The 22,427-nt window shown below is 41.9% G+C and overlaps 1 protein-coding gene across 1 annotated transcript in view; it reads left to right on the forward strand.

Moving 5' to 3' along the window:
• The window catches only part of ca4a (carbonic anhydrase IV a), a 34,035-nt gene extending 23,731 nt beyond the window's left edge, over positions 1-10,304 (forward strand). The window contains exons 7-8 of the mRNA XM_024432671.2: positions 6,934-7,097; positions 7,994-10,304. Coding sequence (XP_024288439.2) covers positions 6,934-7,097; positions 7,994-8,173 — 344 coding nt within the window. The 3' untranslated portion in view covers positions 8,174-10,304. The remainder of the gene's footprint in view (positions 1-6,933; positions 7,098-7,993) is intronic.
• Positions 10,305-22,427: the final 12,123 nt, after the last annotated feature.

The raw sequence follows: 22,427 nt of genomic DNA on the forward strand, positions 1-22,427 counted from the left end.
TATGGCTCACATTCAACATCACATCAAGAAGTCTTGAATATGCTCACAGTTCAGCAACTGTTGCTTGCGAACTGTGGATAGTAAGTAACCCACTTGTGGTACAATTATGCTTAGATATAACAGGCTAGTCTTGTATAGTTGGTGAAACTATTCAGGCTTATTTGAGGTGATCTAATGTTTTGATCATCTAGTGTGCGTGCCTTATCGCTCACCTATTTAGTTTGTTTACACATTGTCTCGGTGACTCCAAATATTTTTGGTTATTTGTTTACTGCATCCGTTTGCATTGACCCAGTTAACAGTAAATGTCTCCCGAGGCTACACGGTTTTTGGGGCCTCACTTTAATTTTAAAAGTTTTTAACATCATTTATGCCCAGCAAACGTTCAACGTTGCGCACACGTAGTTTTTTGGTATTGGTTGTAAAAGCTGTCTCAGCTTCAACTAGACTACTATTATAATTACTATTATTTTTGATTGTCTTACTACGATTTCCTTACTTCAAATTAGATTTTTGGCTGAGAGCCTTTATACATTTTATTTATTTTCTCTCTCAATGCCTTTTATAAGACTGGGAATACAATTATATACATCTACAAGTGGTGCTTTTGTCATTCCGTTTGCACAAGGGATTCGCCTTTTTTTTATTTGAAAAAATACATACAAATCTTTCTTTTTGCTGCTTGATCCACTAACAAAACGCGACTTTAAAGAGCAGGACTGTGGGTTTAGGTTTAAGACCGCACCCTCACAGACATACTGTGCAAAGAGAACATGTTCTATTTAGGCTTGTACCTCGTTTGGGGAGGTATTGTCTGGGATGGGGGGAGGGGGTGGGGGAGCAGGTTGAATTGTTCAGTTCTAATGTTGTCATTCTGTCTTTTTAGTTTTTTTATCTGTTTTTTTTCCTGTACTTTTTCCAAACATTTACCACCGTACATTATTACTCTGAGACAAGTTATTCTGGGGGTTTTGGGCGCTCATTGCTTTTCCATTCTATGCTCTAATGACAGGGTTGAATAACGGGAATGCCCAGAGGGGCCGAAATAATACGATCAAGTACATTTCTTGGAATACCAAAGGGGTTAACAACCCGGTGAAGCGTAAGAGGGTGTTGACACACTTAAAGGGTTTGAATGCAAATATTGCATTTCTACAAGAGACTCACTTGAGGACTGGTGAGCATTTTAGGATGCGTAAGGACTGGGTTGGTCAAGTGTTCCACTCGAACTTTCATAGTAAATCAAGAGGTGCTGCTATTCTGGTTGATAAAGCTACTCCCTTTGTAGCTTCTGAGGTTATTGCTGATCCTAAGGGACGATACGTCATAGTAACCGGTGAACTGTTTTCTACCCCTCTTGTTTTGGCTAGTGTTTATGCTCCCAATTGGGATGACACAAGTTTCATTTCTTCCTTTCTGTCTACTATTCCCAATTTAGATTCTCATTTGTTGATTTTAGGGGGGGATTTCAACTGTAAAATGTCCCCAGTTCTTGACAAGTCCTCACAAACAAATACAGGCCCATCTAAATGTGCCCTACTTATTCAATCCTTTCTTCAGAAATATGCTATGTTTGAGGCCTGGCGTTTCCTACATCCTACAGATAGACAATATTCCTTTTATTCTCATGTTCATCAAACATACTCCCGGATTGATTACTTATTTTTGGACAAAAAACTTCTGCCTAACCTTCGGCAGTGTACTTATGAGAGTATTGTTATCTCTGACCATTCACCATTAGTGCTTGAACTAGAGTTTCCCCAGCGACCTCCTACGTGTTATCAATGGCGTCTCAACCCCATTTTACTCTCAGATAAGGAGTTTGTCAATTTCATCTCTTCTGAAATCACCTTATTCCTAGAAACTAATTCAACACCAGGTATGTCCTGCTCTACCATACGGGAGTCTCTCAAAGCATACCTACGTGGCCAAATTATTTCTTATACAGCCAACCAAAACAGAGTTCGCTCCCAGCGACTTTGGGACCTGAGCGAGTCCATAGCCACACTGGATGAGAAGTATGCTACGGATCCTTCCTCTGATCTGCATAAAGAGCGCCAACTACTCCAATCTGAATTTGATGAGCTTTCTACCAGGCAAGCTGAACAGTTACTCTTGCGAGCTCGATACAAAGTCTATGAACAAGGCGACAAGGCCAGTAAACTCCTTGCGCATCAGATCCGTAAATCTGAGGCCTCACGTTTAATCCCACAAATAAGGACCCCGTCTGGTGCTACCACAGTTATACATAAAGAGATCAATGATCAATTTAAACAATTTTACTCTGCGCTATACACCTCTGAATCCCCTCAAGACCCCTTGCTGATTGACTCCTTCTTTAATGGCTTGAAAATGCCTTCAATTGATACAGACTCCCATGACTGTCTAGAAGAAGAATTTACGCTTGAGGAGATTGCAACAGCAGTGTCCGCAATGAAAAGTGGTAAATCACCGGGTCCGGACGGTTTTCCAACCAAATTTTACAGGACGTTTTCTGGTCTGCTTTGCCCATTCTTGTCTCGACTATTTGCAGAGTGCCTCAATACTTCAAAGCTACCGCCTAGTCTTTATCAGGCTTCAATTTCATTACTACTAAAGAAAAACAAAGACCCCCTGGAATGTGGATCCTATCACCCAATCTCGCTTTTAAACTGTGATTACAAAATCCTAGCTAAGCTTTTAGCCATCCGTATGGAAGGCTTGCTGCACCAAGTAATACACTCTGACCAGACTGGCTTTGTGAGAAATAGGCATTTATTTTTCAATATTAGGCGCCATATGAATATACTGTACTCCCCAGCGTCGGAGGACCCGGAGGTGGTGGTCTCACTTGATGCCGAAAAAGCGTTTGACCGCGTTGAGTGGGATTACCTAACAGCTGCCCTTTATAGATTTGGCTTTGGCCCCAAATTCATTGCGTGGATAAAGATTCTTTATTTTTCCCCCATGGCTTCGGTACGGACTAATAACTTGTCCTCTGACCATTTTCCCTTGCACCGCGGCTCCAGACAGGGTTGCCCACTCTCCCCCTAGTTGTTTGCTTTGGCAATCGAGCCTCTCGCCATTGCACTACGCTCTAATGATGCCATTCAAGGCATAATCAGGGCGGGCTGGGAGCAGAAAGTCTCGCTATATGCTGACGACCTCCTTTTGTTTTATCTCCAACCCCGATACCTCATTGCCACGTGCCCTATCTGTTCTTAAAAAGTTTGGATCAATCTCAGGGTACAAGCTGAATCTAGGCAAGAGTGAGCTTTTTCCGGTAAACAAGGCTGATTTAAAGTGCTCTTTTACAAGTTCTCAGTTTAGGATTGTCCGGGATCAATTCACTTACTTGGGAGTAAAAGTGACAAGGAAATATTCAAATTTGTTTCAGGAAAACTTTGTTGCTCTAGCAGACAGATTGAAACAATCTTTTACTTTTTGGAATTCGCTACCCCTTTCTCTTATCGGAAGGATTAATGTCATTAAAATGAATGTGTTGCCCAAATTTTTATATTTATTTCAATGTTTACCCATTTTTATTCCAAAATCTTTTTTTATATCACTGGATCAAACATTCATGCATTTTATTTGGGATGGCAAGGTACCACGGATTGGTAGAAAATATTTACAGAAGCCTAGGTCATTGGGGGGTTTAGCTCTACCAAATTTTCAGACATACTACTGGGCTGCAAATTTCAGAGCCGTTCTGTACTGGCTGCAGACTGATCCTACTGGCCCTAGACCACTCTGGGTCCAGATGGAGTCTGAATCGTGTAAACCTGCAGCACTTTCCTCTGTGCTGTGCTCGTCTCTCCCAGTGTCCCTAGGCAAAAGGTGTGTCAACCCAATTGTAAAGCAGTCTCTTAAAATTTGGAATCAGTTCCGTTTAGCCTTTAGCCTCCGAGGCTTTTCTCTATCAGGCCCAATCAATCAGAACATTTTATTTCCTCCATCTTTGAATGATGGGGCTTTTGGCATTTGGCACTCACTAGGCCTCTCCTCGCTAGCCCAATTATTCTTTGATGATACATTTGCCTCTTTTTCTCAGCTGCAGGAAAAGTTCAATCTCCCCCAATCCCACTTTTTCCGCTATCTCCAGACTAGAAACTTTGTCAGGGCTAACACACCTGGATTTCCCAATAGGCCTGCGAATACAACAAGCTTCCTAGGGGCGCAATTTCAGATGTATATGCAATCATTCATGACTTACAGAACCCTTATTTGGTGCCTTTAATAAATCCTGTTAAAGATAGGGCAGAATACTGCCTCCTTTGGAGGAATTGCGTGCCCATAGTAAACAGGAAAAAAATCTGTCAAAAATTGCTAATATATGCATATAATAATTATTATTGAATAGAAAACATTCTAAAGCTTCTAAAACCGTTCAAATTATGTCTGTATGTAAAGCAGAACTCTCAGGGCAGCCATTCTCCCAAACTCTCTCTTGTCATCAGAAAAGTTGGGCCAACTTTGACGTCATCGCCCCCACCCTTCCCAACCAGCTAACGATCTGGGAACAGTTTCTATCTCTTCAGCGCGATGTCTCCTTTCAATGGGGCATTTCATTGTGAGAATCGCGCGCTCCCTCGCCCTTTGGCGGGCTAAAACCTTCGGGTCACGCGAAAATACATGTACTCTCTTGCGCGCGTCGCGTCTGGAGCTCTCTTTGTTCCAGGTTTCACCAAACGATGTCAGTTTATCTGTTCGAGCTGATAATTGTTTTGCACATTTAGAACATCCTAAAGCTTGATTCTGCACTTAGTTTGACCAGTTTAGTTGACATATAATATGTAATTTGGAAGTTTTGATGCGCATCCACTAGAATTTTGGCTGCATTTCAGCCGGAATTTGTCGCGTTTGATAACCCAAAGACACAGACTTGAAAACCAAACACAGTTTTTGGTAAGTATGACTCCTTCCACGGCTTCTGATCGAAGAACATCAAAGGTAAGGGAATATTTATGTGGTAATTTTGTGTTTCTGTGGACTCAAACATAGAGGAGACATAATGCTAATTTCTGAGCGCCGTCTCATATTATAGCCTAGTGAACGAACTCTGTAACGTTAAAAATAAATGTAACACAGCGGTTGCATTAAGAAGAAGTGTATCTTTCTAACTATATGTAGAACATGTATATTTAGTCAAAGTTTATGATGTGTATTGCTTGTTATCTGGCTGGGCTATCATAATTTCTCCGGACATTTGAGTAGCATTTTTTGAACATGGCGTCATTGTAAACAGAGATTTATGGATGTAAATGGCATATTATTGAAAAAAACATAAATGTACTGTGTAACATGTCCTATTACTGTCATCTGATGAAGATTTTCAAAAGGTTAGTGAATTATTTTTCTTTTAATCCTGCGGTTGTTGATTGCATATTTTGTTCAACTTGGCTATTCAAATTAGCTGTGTCTTTGGTGGTGGTTTGACATAAATATGTGCTATGTTTTCGCCGTAAAACATTTTAGAAATCTGACTTGCTGGCTAGATGAACAAGGTGTTTATCTTTCATTTGAGCTATTGGACTTGTTAATGTGTGGAGGTTAAATATTTCTAAGAATATTTTTGCATTCCGTGCGCCACCGTTCCAGCTGAACGTGGGAGGGGTCGTTCCCAAAAGGGAACCCTATCCCGTCAACAGGCTAAAGACTCGATGGGAAAAGGATTTGGGGGAGGAACTTGGGGAAGACGCCTGGGAATCTGTGCTGCACAGGGTGCACTCGTCCTCTTTTAGCACTAGACACAGCCTCATTCAATTCAAGGTGGTTCACCGTATCCACTGGTCGGGGGCCAAACTTGGAAGAATATTCTCTGGTTTTGATCCTACCTGTGTCAGATGTAAAGTGGAACCAGCCACACTGTTGCATATGTTTTGGGGCTGTCATAAACTGTCAGGTTTCTGGGAATTAATATTTAAATGTTTCTCTGATATATATGACACTGTTATAGATCCGTCTCCCCTTTCAGTCCTTTTTGGAGTACTGCCCATGGGTACCCCCCTATCAAGAATCCAGTCGGACACTGTTGCTTATACAACTCTTTTAGCTAGACGGCTAATACTACAGAACTGGAAGATGGCAGCTCCCCCATCTTATAAATATTGGGTGAGGGATGTGTTGTGCTCTCTGAAACTAGAAAAAATCCAATTCAATTCACGTGGGAACCCCAAACTGTTTGATGAGGCTTGGGCTCCATTCCGGTCTTACTTTAAACAGTCCATCCTCTGATGGCATTCCAATTAATACTAAAATAAGTCTGTGACTTAAAGGTTGGAGGAGCCTCTCTCTGTGTTTTTGCTGGGGGGGGCATTAAGGTCCATGTGCTTATTGATTGTGATCCGCAGATGCCTTGTTCATCTTGCTCGGGCAGAGACTGAAGTGTGAGCTTGTTTTTCCCAGTTATTTTTACATTTTGTTCACGCCTACATGAATAATCATTTTATTTTTTTATTTTAAAGCATTGTAAAAAAAAAACTGTCCAGTGGATGGTCGGTCTGTGGCCATGACTCTCTGTGAGTGGTTGCATTTCTCCACCCTTATACCTTGACTGTTTACAGGAACAATGGTGAGGTGTTTGCTCTGTCCCTGTACTATAGATTGCCCTTTAACCTCTGTAGCCTTCTGCCTGGTATGTTTAACTTGTCTAAAGTATGGTATCTTTAAAGCTATTTTTTTATTTGTATTTTTTTTCTAGTTGAGTATATTATTTATATTGCTTTGTCTTGTCTGTGTGTGTGTGTGTGTGTAAAACTTAATAAACAGAGTAAAACATTTTTTTACAAATCATTTGTCTCAATTGTTTCTGTTTCTCCCACATTCCGTTTGTCTGCAGGTACCCAACACCAATGTTTTGCTAAGATTAATATAACTTCAGTGTAGCAAATACAATTTGTCTGTTTGTTTCATTGCTCAATGTTTCTCAATGTACGGGCTGTGTTGTTGCAGGTGCCAATACAACTCTGGTGTCAGTTTCTCTGGAACAGCTGATTCCTCCCCAGCAGAACCTAAGTAACTACTACCGTTACAAGGGCTCGCTCACCACCCCCGGCTGTACCGAGTCTGTGATCTGGACTGTGTTCGAGAAGCCCATCCCTCTCAGCAGAGACCAGGTAGAGCAGCTTGTTAACCCATCATCTTGCTGGCCAGTGGTGTAAAAGTAAAAATAGGTCAAGTAAAAATACTTTGAAGTACTATTTAAGAAGTTTTTTGGGGGTATCTGTACTTGACTGAAGTATTTATATTTTGACTACTTTTACTCCACTACATTCCTAAAGAAAATGTGTACTTTTTAACTCCCATGCATTTTCCCTGACACCCAAAAGTACTCGTTCCATTTCGAATGCTCAGACAGGACAGCAGGTAAATTCACACACTTATACACACATTGTCATCCCTACAGCCTCTGAAGGGATGACTCACTAAACATCCCAACAAAAATGACTCACTAAACACAAATACTGTGTTTGGCATTAATGTTTGCGTGTGAACCTGGCTATCTGTAAATAAAAAAAATACAAGAAAATCATGCTGTCTGGTTTGCTTAATATAAGGAATTTGATTGATTACATTTACTTACACTTTTGACTTTATCTCAAATATGACAATTCAGTACTTTTTCTACCACTATACTTAATTACATTTTAAACCAGATACTTTTAGACTTTTACTCAAGTAATATTTTATTGGGTGACTTTCACTTTTCCTTGAGTCATTTTCTATTAAGGTATCTTTACTTTTACTCAAGTATGACAACTGGGTACTTTTCCCACCACTGTTTGTACATTATGAAACACCCTGGAAGCAGAGAAGGTATGTGGTAGAGAGCCGAGCATTCTGTCTGTCTAAAAATACTTCTGTGAAGAGAGTCTGTTAGTCTGGCTTTGAGTAATTGAACAAAACGCACCAGTAGATACACTGTGTTCATTTTATATGATACTTATTGTTACTTTTAATATCAGCTGCATCTCAGTGACCTTTGTGCCTGTGTGTTCTTTCCATCTTCGAGCTGCGGGTGTTCTCAGACCTCCAGTTTAAGGATGGCAAGCCTATGGTGGGCACATTCCGGCCGGTGCAGCCCCTCAATGGCCGCGTGGTGTACAGGTCGGGAGGCGCTGTGGTAGTGGCCAGCACTGCAATCCTCTTGGCCTCCGTCACCATGGCGATGGGATTATCACAGCCCGACTAGAAGAAGGAAGGCATTCTGAGCGAGCCGCACCACGACATGCATGAACACAATGAGTTCTCAAAACCAAAAACCAAACAACCAACTGACAAACTAAAGTACAGCACCAACCAACAGCCATGCCCTAAACATTCAGCCTGAAAACCAACATGCCCCAGGCCCTTACAATACATCATAGTGATTCATGAGTTCTAGAGTTCTTGAATTATCGAGTTCTGTCGCTCAAGTTCTGAAGTTCACAAGTCCTACAGTCCATAGGTTCAACCTCCCTCCCTGTCCAATGTTAGATCAATTTAGAGTCCTCAGCCTAAATTTACAATACAAAATGTGAGGAGCCTTTTCTCAGTGCTCAGGTCGTTGGGTCACTGCACTAGAGTCTAAACATAGAAGTCAATAAATCCATGACCTAGTTGGTATTAGACTGGCACGTGACCATGTTCTTAGAACGGAATGTGTGAATGGTGGGTCATAGCTAATAATAGATAGCACTCATAAATACTCTCCAGTTCAAACCTAGGAGAGGAGGAGAGAGAGATGCCATGGTCTTGCCTTTCCCTCTGCAACTCCTATTTCCACCACCACTGTCACGAGTCAGGTGGGGATTCTATGCCACCCACCACGGGCCAGGCAAATTATCTGAGGGGTGAGGGGAACGGAGGTCCCCTAGCTCCAGGTGAATCACCCACCATAGGGTAATAGAAGGGCACAGGCTGATGACGATCGCAACGGACCATGCGGTCCTGTGTGTTACCGAGTTAAGAAGCTGAACTGTCCCTGTCCCGACTCCCAGATCCCCAGTCACACATGAGTTCCACGAGGAGGAGATGGAGGATAATAATGATGATGATGCAGTGATGGGGCGAAGAGCTTGTCGGCTCCCTGCAAAACTGCTCTGACAATATAGGTCATGAGGCAAGTGACAGGGGGATTCTGAAGACTCCGTTTCTAGAAGCTAAACACAGCAGCGTTTAAGATAACTAACTCATTCATTGATTAATAAATAGATGAATCAATTGATTTGAAAAATGGACTCATTGATGGATCCTTATTGAACCGTTGTCATTACAGTGTTCTGACCAATTATCCATATCAAATGTTTAGCATTGATCTGCATGTTCTGTCATGCTGGAATCTTGCTGTACAGTAAAGTACCATACAGACTGTACAACTGTAGCACAGCCTTCTACCCAGCCACCATGGACACTTCAGTAACGTTATACTCCTTCTCCACCAGCTAGGCCAACTAAACTGTCTCAGGTTCATCTTTGCGAACATGCGACTTGGTTCATGGCTTGTATTGCAGGGTCTCGGATGCATTGAATCATACCCACTGTGAATTATTACTACATTCAATATTTTGACTTATCATTTTGTTTATTCACATGGCTTCTATCTAGCTAATTCAAGCAAGAGATTTGTGAGTTTCTTGTGAATAAGACAAGATTGAAGTTGGAATATATTAGAAATATTCCATTGTTTCATAACGCACCAATGTTATATTTCTATACACTTGACATTTGTACACATGTATTTATGTACTGTATGTGTCACGCCTGCTCCCGCTTCCCCTCTCTGGCACTCGAGGGCACCAGACTGTCCTTCAATAAGCACACCTGTCACCATCATTACGCACATCAGCACTCACTGGACTCACCTGGACTCCTTTACTTTGTTGATTGCCCCTCTATATCTGTCTGCTCCTCAGTTTGTTCCCCGTGTCAGCATTGATGTCGTTACGTTTTCCCCTGTCCAGATGCTGTCCTTGTTTGTTTCTTGTCTATTATCCATTAAATGTTCACTCCCTGCACTTGCTTCTCATCTCCCAGCATTGGTCCTTATGTGTATATTGACATATAAAGACACACTGTTGATGTTATTTATATATAGCTTAGGTATTTAAAAGTTTATATATCGACATCTATCAGAAAGAAGAACCAACCCAAAAAAGTTTCATTGACTGCATTATCAAGTAGTTTCTGACCAATTCAAAATACCTGTACTCTTGGAATGATCTATGTTGACATTCAAAATTATTGAATAGTTTTGTTTGTTTATTTGTAATGCTTGAAAATGTTATAAGTGATATGGAGAATGTGTTCCGATTGAACAATAAACTACTGACATGCCTTTTCAATGCTTGGTCTGTCTGGTTCATTGTCAAATTGTTCATTGTTCGACGAGCAGGTGTCCACATATTTTGCTCCCTTCCCGACTCCCATGTCCGATTGGCATGAGCAAGAAAAGGTGTGTGTGTACACGTGTATGTATAAGTGTGTCTGCTCTTTGAATTCAATGACAAACACAGGTTCCTGTCTCAGCTTCGAAGTTACTGTTAATCCCTACTGTACCCTGAAAGGTGCTAATCTAAGATCAAGTGTTCTGGCTCTGATTCATTTTATCTGGGGGCTCAAAGTCTGTGGTTCGGACTTATCAGTTTCTGCTTGTCTAGTCGGTCTGTCAGAGAGTCTGATCTCAGTCCTCTAATCCTTTTCTAATTGACTTGTTCTGGGTGTTTGGGTGCTGTCTTTGGCTCACACACACACGCACGCACGCGCGTACACACCACACACAGAATCCTGGTAAGATGATGCCGACAGAGACAGTCCAACTTTGCGGTTTTCTATTGTTTTTAGTGGGGGTTTTTCAAACTTAATTTGCTCAGAACATTTCTGGTATTAATTATTATGACCGCCAAGACTTTTGAACATCAGATCGTTGGTTACTCACCTCAAATTCGGCTTTCCAGAGCTGAACCCTTTGTTTGGATCCTCTGAAACAGTCCTACTCACACCTGGCTCCTTACCAAGGAAGAGGCGTTAACGTGGTAGGAGAGGTTAGTGAGGCTGAGAAAATGGGCTTCCTAGTATGTTACGAGTCAATGTTCAGTATCTGGACAATAAGGTGGATCAATTAATCAATCAAACGTATTTATAAAGCCCTTTTTACATCAGCCGATGTCACAAAGTGCTGTACAGAAACCCAGCCTAAAACCCCAAACAGCAAGCAATGCAGATGTAGAAGCACAGAGGCTAGTAAAAACTCCCAGAACCTAAGAAGAAACCTAGAACCTAGAACCAGGCTCTGAGGGGTGACCAGTCCTCTTCTGGCAGTGCCGGGTGGAGATTACAACAGAACATGGCCAAGTTCAAACGTTCATAGACGTTTTACCAGCAGGGTCAGATAATAATAATCACAGTGGTTGTAGAGGGTGCAACAGGTCAGCACCTCAGGAGTAAATGTCAGTTGGATTTTCATAGCCGATCATTAAGAGTTAGAGACAGCAGGTGTGGTAGAGTCCAAAACTGCAGGTCCGGGACAAGGTAGCACGTTCAGTGAACAGGTCAGGGTTCCATAGCCGCAGGCAGAATAGTTGAAACTGGAGCAGCAGCATGACCAGGTGGACTGGGGACAGCAAGGTCATCAGGCAAGGTAGTCCTGAGGCATGGTCCTAGGGCTCAGGTCCTCCGAGAGAAAGAGGGAGAGTGAAAGAGAGAGAATTAGAGGGATTTAAAAACTTAAATTCATACAGGACACCGGATGAGACATGAGAAATACTCCAGATATAACAGACTGACCCCGACACATAAATTATTGCAGCATAAATACTGGCGGCTGGGACAGGAGGGGTCCGGAGACACTATGGCCCTGTCCGACAATACCCCCGGACAGAGCCAAACAGGCAGGATATAACAACACCCACTTTGCCAAGGCACAGCCCCCACAGGGGATATCTTCAACCACCAACCTACTACCCTGAGTCAAGGGATATCTTCAACCACCAACCTACTAACCTGAGTCAAGGCCGAGTATAGCACACAAAGACCTCCCCCACGGCATGACCCGAAGACCTCACCCACGGCACGAACCCGAAGGGGGCACCAACCGGGACAGGAAGATCACGTCAGTGACTCAACCCACTCAAGTGACGCACCCCTCCTAGGGACGGCATGAAAGAGCACCAGTAAGCCAGTGACTCAGCCCCCGTAATAGGATTAGAGGCAGAGAATCACAGTGGAGGGAGGGGAACCGGCCAATCAGAGACAGCAACGGCGGTTTATCCTCTCCAGTGCCGTTCACCTTCACGCCCCTGGGCCAGACTACACTCAATCATAGGACCTACTGAAGAGATGAGTCTTCAATAAGGACTTAAAGGTTGAGACCGATTCTGCATCTCTCACATGGACAGGCAGACCATTGCATAAAAATGAAGCTCTATAGGAGAAAGCCCGGCCTCCAGCTGTTTGCTTAAAATTCTAGGGACAGATAGGAGGACTGTGTCTTGTGACCGTAGCGTACTTGTAGGTATGTACGGCGGGACCAAATCAGAAAGATAGATAGGAGCAAGCCCATGTAATGCTTTGTAAATTAGCAGTAAAACCTTGAAATCAGCCCTAGCCTAGAGAGTCTAGCAGTGGAGTAATATGATATAATTTTTTAGTTCTAGTCAAGATTCTAGCAGCCATGTTTAGCACTAACTTTAGCATGAGCACTAAGTTTATTTAGTGCTTTATCCTGGTAGCCGGAAAGTAGAGCATTGCAGTAGTCTAATTTACAAGTGACAAAAGCATGGATTAATTTTTCTACATCATTTTTGCAATGTTACGAAGATGGAAAAAAGCTGTCCTTGAAATATTCTAGATTTGTTTGTCAAAAGAGAGATCAAGGTGCAGAGTAACGCAGAAGTCCTTCACAGTTTTATTTGAGAAGATTAATTGTCAGATCCAACAGAAGATCTCTTTGTTTCTTGGAACCTAGAACAAGCATCTCTGTTTTGTTCGAGTTTAAAAGTAAAACATTTGCCGCCATCACTTCCTTACGTATGAAACACAGGCTTCCAGGGAGGGCAATTTTGGGGCTTCACCATGTTTCATTGAAATGTACAGCTGTGTATCATCCGCATTGCAGTGAAAGTTAACATTATGTTTCCGAATGACATCACCAAGAGGTCAAATATATAGTGAAAACAATAGTGGTCCTAAAACAGAACATTGAGGAACAACGCAATTTACAGTTGATTTGTCAGACGACAAACCAATCACAGAGACAAACTGATATCTTTCCGATAGATAAGATCAAAACCAGGCCAGAACTTGTTCGTGTAGACCATTTTGGGTTTCCAATCTCTCCAAAGGAACGCAATGATCGATGGTAACAAAAGCAGCACTAAGGATTAGGAGCACGAGGACAGATGCAGAGCCTCGGTCTGATGCCATTAACTTCTTGACGCTACCCATCCCTGTCGCGGGATCATTTTCATCAGCGACCGCTGAATAGCATAGCGCAACAGTCAAATAATATTACAAAAAAATATTCATATTTATGAAATCACAAGTGCAATATTGCAAAACACAGCTTAGCCTTTTGTTAATCCACCTGTCATCTCAGATTTTGAAATGATGCTTTACAGCGAAAGCAGTACAAGCATTTGTGTAAGTTTATCGATAGCCTAGCATAGCATTATGTACACTTAGCATCAGGAAGCTTGGTCACGAAAATCAGAAAAGCAATCAAATTAACCGTTTACCTTTGATGATCTTCGGATGTTTTCACTCACGAGACTCCCAGTTACACAACAAATGTTCCTTTTGTTCCATAAAGATTATTTTTATACCCAAAATACCTCCATTTGTTTGTCGCGTTATGTTCAGAAATCCACAGGAAAGAGCGGTCACGACAACGGCAGACGGAAATTCCAAATAGTCTTCATAATGTCCACAGAAACATGTCAAACATTTTTATAATCATTCCTCAGGTAGTTTTTAAAATATATATTCAATAATATATCAACCGAGTGTGTAGGTTTTTCAATAACAGCGGGAGGAACAATGGCGGCTTTACTCTGTAGCGCAAAAACTCACTCCAAAAAAAGTACATTTTATATTTCAGATTCTTCAAAGTTGCCACCCTTTGCCTTAATGACAGCTTTGCACTCTTGGCAAACACTTTTTGGGCTACTACATGATTCCATATGTGTTATTTCATATTTCTGATGTCTTCACTATTATTCTACAATGTAGAAAATAGTAAAAATAAAGAAAAACCCTTGAGTGTGTCCAAACTTTTGACTGGTACTATAGGTCTTGCTCTATGCCAAATTAGCATAACCCCTGAGTCCCTTCCCTGTTTCACACCTGGTAGTTTGGTGGATGGGACTACCAGCTCTCTGTAACCTAGAGTACAACCAGTGGGTCCATCTAATCTATACCATGTTTCTTGTAGGATGACAATGTCTATATTTCTGATTTATTTTGAAGTCCAGGTTCCTGCTCTTTAGGCCAAAGGCAGATGACCTCAGGCCTTGGATATTCCAGGATGAGATAGTGAAGGCTTTGTGTGGGTCCTCTATGCATAGGTCCGGGGGAGTCTGGGGGGGGTTGTCTGTTATTCCTATGTGAGGTGTTGGGGTTGCAGTTGCGGTTGAGGGCGAAGTGAGCACTGCTGCCTTGTTTAGGTGGACCTTGTCGTAAATGCTGTTCAAGTCCAGGGTGGAGTGGTGGGCCAGCTAAACATTTGGTTTTGAGGCACAGTCACGGGAAATACTTGCATTTACCCGCTGAATAGTAGCAGGGTGGAAGTATTTTTGTGGTAGCAGTGTGGAGATAACCACTTGTGCATTGGGGAAGTAGAAAATGCTTTTTCAATCACTTCCTTTCCTGCTGTGCTCTCAGGTCATTTGTGTGTGTATTATTACGTGGCTGGGTGACCCTACAGTCGTGGCCAAAAGTTTTGAGAATGACACAATGTCACGTTCTGACCTTTATTTCCTTTGTTTTGTCATTATTTAGTATGGTCAGGGCGTGAGTTGGGGTGGGCAGTCTATGTTTGTTTTTCTATGATTTGTGGATTTCTATGTTTCGGCCTAGTATGGTCCTAGTATGGTTCTCAATCAGAGGCAGGTGTCATTAGTTGTCTCTGATTGAGAATCATACTTAGGTAGCCTGGGTTTCATTGTGTGTTTGTGGGTGTTTGTTTCCGTGTCTATGTTTTGCACAACACGGTACTGTTTTGGGTTTCGTTCATTCCACGTTTATTGTTTTTTGTATTCAGTTGTTCATGTGTACTATTTCGTATTAAAAGAACCATGGACACTTACCACGCCGCATATTGGTCCTCCGATCCTTTTCGCCTCTCCTCTTCGGAAGAAGAGGAGGAAGTCCCTTACAGTCTGCTGCCTCAGTTTGTATGATGGCAATTTGCATATACTCCAGAATATTATTAAGAGTGATCAGATGAATTGCAATTAATTACAAAGTCCCTCTTTGCCATGCAAATGAATCCTCAAAAAACATTTCCACTGCATTTCAGCCCTGCCACAAGGTGTGAGTGTTGAGGAGGACAAGGCTGGAGATCACTCTGTCATGCTGATTGAGTTCGAATATTAGACTGGAAACCTCAAAAGGAGGGTGGTGCTTGGAATCATTGTTCTTCCTCTGTCAACGATGGTTAACTGCAAGGAAGCACGTGCCATCATCATTGCTTTGCACAAAAAGCGTTTCACAGGCAAGGATATTGCTGCCAGTAAGATTTCACCGAAATCAAACATTTATCGGATCATCAAGAACTTCAAGAAGAGCAGTTCAATTGTTGTGAAGAAGGCTTCAGGGCGCCAAAGAAAGTCCAGCAAGCGCCAGGACCGTCTCCTAAAGTTGATGCGAAGACTTTTGGAGGATGGCCTGGTGTAAAGAAGGGCTGCAAAGAAGCCAGTTCTCTCCAAGAAAAACACCAGGGACAGACTGATATTCTGCAAAAGGTACAAGGATTTGACTGCTGAGGACTGGGGTAAAGTCCTTTTCTCTGATGAATCCCCTTTCCGATTGTTTGGGGCATCCGGAAAAAAGCTTGTCCGGAGAAGACAAGGTGAACGCTACCATCAGTCCTGTGTCATGCCAACAGTAAAGCATCCTGAGACCATTCATGTGTGGGGTTTGCTTCTCAGCCAAGGGAGTGGGCTCACTCACAATTTTGCCTAAGAACACAGCCATGAATAAAGAATGGTACCAACACATCCTCATAGAGCAACTTCTTCCAACCACCCAGGAACAGTTTGGTGATGATCAATGCCTTTTCCAGCTGGATGGAGCACCTTGCCAGAAGGCAAAAGTGATAACTAAGTGGCTCAGGGAACAAAACATTGATTTTCTGGATCCATGGCCAGGAAACTCCCCAGACCTCAATCTCATTGAGAACTTGTGGTCAATCCTCAAGAGACGGGTGGACAAACAAAAACTCACAAATTCTGACTAACTCCAAGCATTGATTATGCAAGAATGGTCTGCCATCAGTCAGGATGTGGCCCAGAAGTTAATTGACAGCATGCTAGGGAGGATTGCTGCGGAGGTCTTGAAAAGGGTCAACACTGCAAATATTGACTCTTTGCATCAACTTCATGTAATTGTCAATAAAAAGCCTTTGACACTTATGAAATGCTTGTAATTATACGTCAGTATTCCATAGGAACATCTGACAAAAATATCTAAAGACACTGAAGCAGCAAACTTTGTGAAAATTAATATTTGTGTTATTCTCAAAACCTTGACTGTAGTTGGTCCTCAGACAGAAGGTCTAGGACGCGCTGGGTGTTTGGACACCAGAGTTTAGACACTGTGTTTGGGAAAAAGTGTATTTTCTTGTATAAGAGTACAATATGTGGCTTGTGTACTGTATGTCCTCAGTGGGTGTGGGGAGGTTGTCAGGAAGGCAATCGGGGTGGCTGACAAGAGAGGGTGCTCAGAGGGGGTGGGATCCCCTGGGCTTGGGGTTCTTCATTTGTCTGTCCTGCTTTGGTGTCGAGGCTATGGTCAGGGTTTGTGGTGGACTGTTCTGCTGTGGTGTCGAGGCTATGGTCAGGACCTCAGGTGGGCTGTTCTGCTGGCTTCTCCGTGGGGATGGCCAGCTCTCTAATGGGTTGTTCTCTGTCACATGTCATCATTCTCACCTTCTCCTGCAGCACTTTTACTTTCTCCTCTAGTGCTCTGTCATTCTCCTGCTCCTGCTCTTTCTCCTGTTGATGTTGTCTCACCACAGTCAGAGTGCAGACATGTCTCTCTCCACCTCCAGCTTTCCGGGTCTGGTTGAGGGGGTGTTGTTGTGCTGGACTATATTTTGTGCTGACTGGAGTGTGTTCACCTGCTGTTCCAGCTCCACCTACCTTACCTCCAGCTGGGTGAATTTATCCTTCATTTCAAAGAGGGAGTAGTGTTCTGTGCTGGGAGGTTGACTTTCCGCTTGGGGTTGCTCGTCTGTGGGGTTGTTTAATGAAGAGGTCTGGTCTGACATGCTTGGGGTGGAGGTATCTTTCTCAAGAGAGAGCTTCTCCTGCTGCGCTCCCTTTTTGAATATGTGAAAGTCCAACTGAAACTCTTTGGGGTTGCCCTTTACCAATACTGTTACAGACTTGTACAGGTTTACATTGGCTAACTCAGAGTCCTCGTTGTCTAGTATCCTGAGTTTCCACCAATCACTAACACCCCCCTTAACAGAGGGGTAGTGTGTTAATATATCACTGCATCATGCCAGGGGATGGTCTGTGTGAAAGATTATGTTTCTTACGTTCCCATTTTTATAGCAGTCAGCAAAAAGTGTCTCTTGATTTTCCATAAGGAGTTTATTTTTGTATTCTTTGGGTGCCTTCTCATTTTTTTTTTTTTTACATCCAGAGGGTACTGGATTGTAACGACCACAGAGGGAGGGGACTTGAAAGGCCTCTACATTTGGGTGTGGAAGGCTGTGAAACTCTCCTGCTATTGTTGGGCTCAAAGGCTTTGACACCTCTCACTTCACACATCTGTGCTAATTGAAGTTGCATTGTTCAGGTTTCTGTTGTGCTTCTTTTGCTGGTCGTTGGTTTGCCTGAGCATTTGCTTTATAGTCCTTCGGAATAAGAATCTTTGATAGTAGGAATCCTTCCAAGTAATTTAGTCCAAAATCAGGTTTTAGGCTTTGAGTTTTGATTTTGAGTGAAGGTTATGTTGTGTAGGGTAGTATCCTGTATATGTCCTTGTGGGAAAATCCAAGTTTATCTAATTCTAAATCTATCTTTTTGTAAAATGCTGAATCTCCGTCCCCAGTCTACCTGGTCGTGCTGCTGATCCAGTTTCTGCTGTTCTGCCTGCGGCTATGGAACCCTGACCTGTCCACCGAACATGATACCATTGTCCTGGACCTGCTGTTTTAGACCCCCACCCCCCCTCTCTACTGCACCTACTGTCTCGACCCCTGAATTCTCGGCTATGAAAAGCCAATTGACATTTACTACTGAGGCGCTGACCTGTTGCACCCTCTACAACCACTGTTGACCCTGTTGGCCTTAATGGCCATGTACTCTTATAAACTTCCCCTGGCATAGCCAGAAAAAAAGTGGCACTGGCCACCCCTCAGAACCTGGTTCCTCTCTAGGTTTCTTCCTAGGTTCCTGCCTTTCTAGGTTGTTTTTTTTCCTAGCCACCATGCTTCTACAACTGTATTGCTTGCTCTTTTTGGTTTTAGGCTGGGTTCTGTATAAGCACTGTGTGACATCTGCTGATGTCAAAAGGGCTTTATAAATAGATTTGATTTGACAGAGAAAATACTGTGAAACTGTATCCAGACCCATCTCTCCAATGGAACATTACATTTTAGGTTGATACATAGATTCACTGGCTGACAATTTTTCACCTTTATTTAACCAGGTAAACTGACAATGGTGAACACATGAGGTGTACAGAGAAGTGGAATGACAGATGATGGGAATAAGCCTAAGAATGTGAACTGCTTACATCCTTTTGATCTCACAACCTTAAGAGGGTCTCTCAGGGATAAATCATTGGGTCTAAATATGACTTTCATTTTCAGCAAAGGTTAAAGGTAAACTAAAAGGTCAAAGGGGTGGAGGAACTGCCCAATAAACTGTTAAAGCTTCTCAGCTTTTGTCTCTGGTATCTGTAGTCATTGCCATGTCAATGTTTCATGGTAGTGTTTTGGTCAAATGCTGACATTTTAACAACACAAGATTGATCAGCCTTTGAATTGCTTTGAGAGTGTGTTAATCCAGCGATTTACAGAGGCAGCTCAACCCATGCTGCTTGTTCTCATGGAACCCATCCTGTCTGAGGACTCAATAAAGCAGACAATAAAGAAGACAGAAAGCAACCAGGCTTGGAGATGAGTCAGTGAAATTCAGTTAAAGATGATAGGTTAACCTACTTAATCCATTTTAGGGGCACCAGTTTTGGGAAAGTGATCTGGATTAGTCTCGGCATGGCAGGGTCTTGGCAGCTTATTTAAATAATTATTTAATTTAACCTTTATTTAATGGGATAGGGGGCAGCATTTTCACTTTTGGATAAATAGCGTGCCCAATTTCAACTTCCTGCTACTCATGCCAAGAATATAAGATATGCATATTATTAGTATATTTGGATAGAAAACACTCTGAAGTTTCTAAAACCGTTTAAATCATGTCTGTGAGTATAACAGAACTTATGTAGCAGGCAAAACCCCGAGGGCTAACCATTCAGAATTTTTTTTTTGAGGTCATTGTCTATTCAATGACTTTTCATTGGGAAATTATATTTCTAAGGCACTTGTTTGCAGTTCCTACCGCTTCCACTGGATGTCACCAGTTTTTGGAAATTGGTTGAGGTTATTCCTTTGTGTAATGAAGAAGTACGGCCATCTTGGATCAGGGTAACATTATATGTGTACTGTTTGAGAGTTGCGCAAGACTAAAAAAGTAGCGTTAGTTTGTGATCCTCCTGTATTGAAAACAGATAGACCCGTCTTCAATTTGATCGATTATTAACGTTTATTAACATTTAAAAAGTTGTATTACAAAAGTAGTTTGAAATGTTTTGACAAAGTTTTTTGGACAGGTTTGTGAACTTTTGAACAAAAGAAGCTCGTCAAAGAAATTTAGTTTTAGTGTGTGGTGCCTACGGGTTGAAATATGCCCAAATTTATCATCAGATAATAGCGTTTTTTTTGAAATTTGACTGGATCAAATGAGTGTAGCTTTAATTTGGTTTCTTACATGTGTGATTTAATGAAAGTTTGAATTTTATAGTATTTTATTTGAATTTGGCGCCTGCAAATAAAATGGACATTTTTTAACTAGGATATATATTTATAATGACGGTCTACCAAAAGGCAAACGAAATTAATAGAACAAAAGGACCATTTGTGATGTTTATGGGACATATTGGAGTGCCAACAAAAACATTATTGAAGCTCGTCAAAGGTAAGGCATGATTTATATTTTATTTCTGCGTTTTGTGTGGTGCCTACAGGGTTGAAATATGCTATTCTCTCTTTGTTTACTGTTGTGTTACTCCAGTGTTACACAGGAGCCAGCTAGCAGGCGTAGTGCGTGCACGTCTTTTGATTGGATTACCAATATTGAGAGGCAGGTCCTATGGGCAGGTCTATGCAGAACCTCAGAACTAGGAAACTTAATTTGATAAATGAATTAATTCGCGTACTACTAAATTGTTTTTTCAACCCACAATGGTGGAAGGAGGAGAAGATATCGATTTGGTCGAGGATATAATTATATAACGCCATTCTCAAGACAAACTTTTCAAGAAAAGTTAGACATTGTAAGGAGAGGTCGCCCGACGCCGACGCTACAAAGCCTGTCACAAACGGGAAAGGGATTAAAGTTCCAACTACTAGCGCTATCAATGGCTCACAGGCTCCGAGAAGCACTGCAAACTGTACTACCAACAACTCCACAGCAATATTCTGGACAACATTCTTTGCCAGATACGAAACAGGTTTCAAGACCACGAAAAATTAATGTTTCTCTCCCTCCTGGACCCCCAGCACTTTCAGACCTACCGGAAAAAATTCCCGCAAACAGCCTTCTCCAGCTTAACAGAGAGTCACGGAACACTGTTCGACGTATCCAAGCTAAAAACAGAACTGACTGTAATGTATGCTATGACTGATTTTGAAGGGAAAAGTCCCTCTGATCTCCTTGATTTCCTTAAGCAGAAAAATCTGAATGAGGACATGGGGCAACTTTACACATTGGCATGTGTGACAGTGACTATCCCTGTGTCCACGGCTTCTGTCGAGCGGTCATTCTCGGCCTTAAAGCGAATCAAAACGTATTCCAGAAATGCTACTGGACAGACTCGGCTTTCAGCATTAGCCTCCATGTCGATAGAAAATGACTTATTGGTGGAACTAAAACGCACAGATAGACTGTACAACAGAGTCATTGAAGTCTTCTTGAGGAAAGAAAGGGGGATGGATTTTGTGTTCAAATAATCAGTCTTTGGTGAGTAGGCATACAATGCATGTGCTGCCATCCTGTTAGAAGGTAACAGATTATTCTATTACAATGGTTAAATTGGATTTTCATTGTGTTCAATGGTGTTATTTGCCCCCTAGTGGCGCTTTCTGGTACTTAGAAAGACGACGCAAACAGGAAGTACAGAATTTGTTTTGCACGCATAGAAGCAGCTACAAACAACGCTACGGTGCAGGTCTTTCAATGTAGTTATTTCTTGTCACGCTTCAGCCTTGGAAACATATTTGTTTGTAAGTTCGATTCAAGCATTTAGCTAATGATGATAATCTTGTTATTGATAGAGTTGCTTACATATCAATATTGGTTGCATTTACACACAAATTGCAATGCCTTTAAATGTATGTCGTTAGCTGTATTACTTTGCTCGTGCGTCATGCAAACGAATTGTTAAATATACAATACTGTAGTTTTGTTACTGTTCCTAGTGTAATATGCTTTGTTATTCTACATAAATGGTTGTACATTATTAGAGTAATGAAAGGAGCCAATTACCATATGAGTAACAATTAGCTATATGGTTTGGCATCATGCCAGATGCATGGTACCTTAGCACGTGCTTTGTATTTATGCAACTTCAAATGTTTAATGTACAGCTACAGTATGTCGGTGTGAATTGAATACTAAAGTATATTCTTTTCTGTATTTTGCAGTTTCACAACATAAACGTTTTCAATATATTCATTCAAGAAAAGTCACGCCTTGGGAGTTTTATTGAAGACTTAGTTGTTAGCTATCTGTCTAGTTTTGCATGGGAACGCAACTCAAGGGCAGAATAGTGAAAAAACATCATCACAGCGGGCTCAAGCTCAAGAATAACCACACACAGTGGTTTTGTTTCTACGTTCATCAGCAAACAAAGCCTCTCTTCCTAGGGAAGACCAGCAGTCTATGATGCAACAACCAGAGCCAGGTGTTCAACAGAGAGAGATGGAAGAGCCTCTTCAGCACATTGGGACCAAGTCTCAA

This window comes from Oncorhynchus tshawytscha, linkage group LG09 (genome assembly GCF_018296145.1).
Source record: "Oncorhynchus tshawytscha isolate Ot180627B linkage group LG09, Otsh_v2.0, whole genome shotgun sequence".
NCBI lineage: Eukaryota > Metazoa > Chordata > Actinopteri > Salmoniformes > Salmonidae > Oncorhynchus > Oncorhynchus tshawytscha.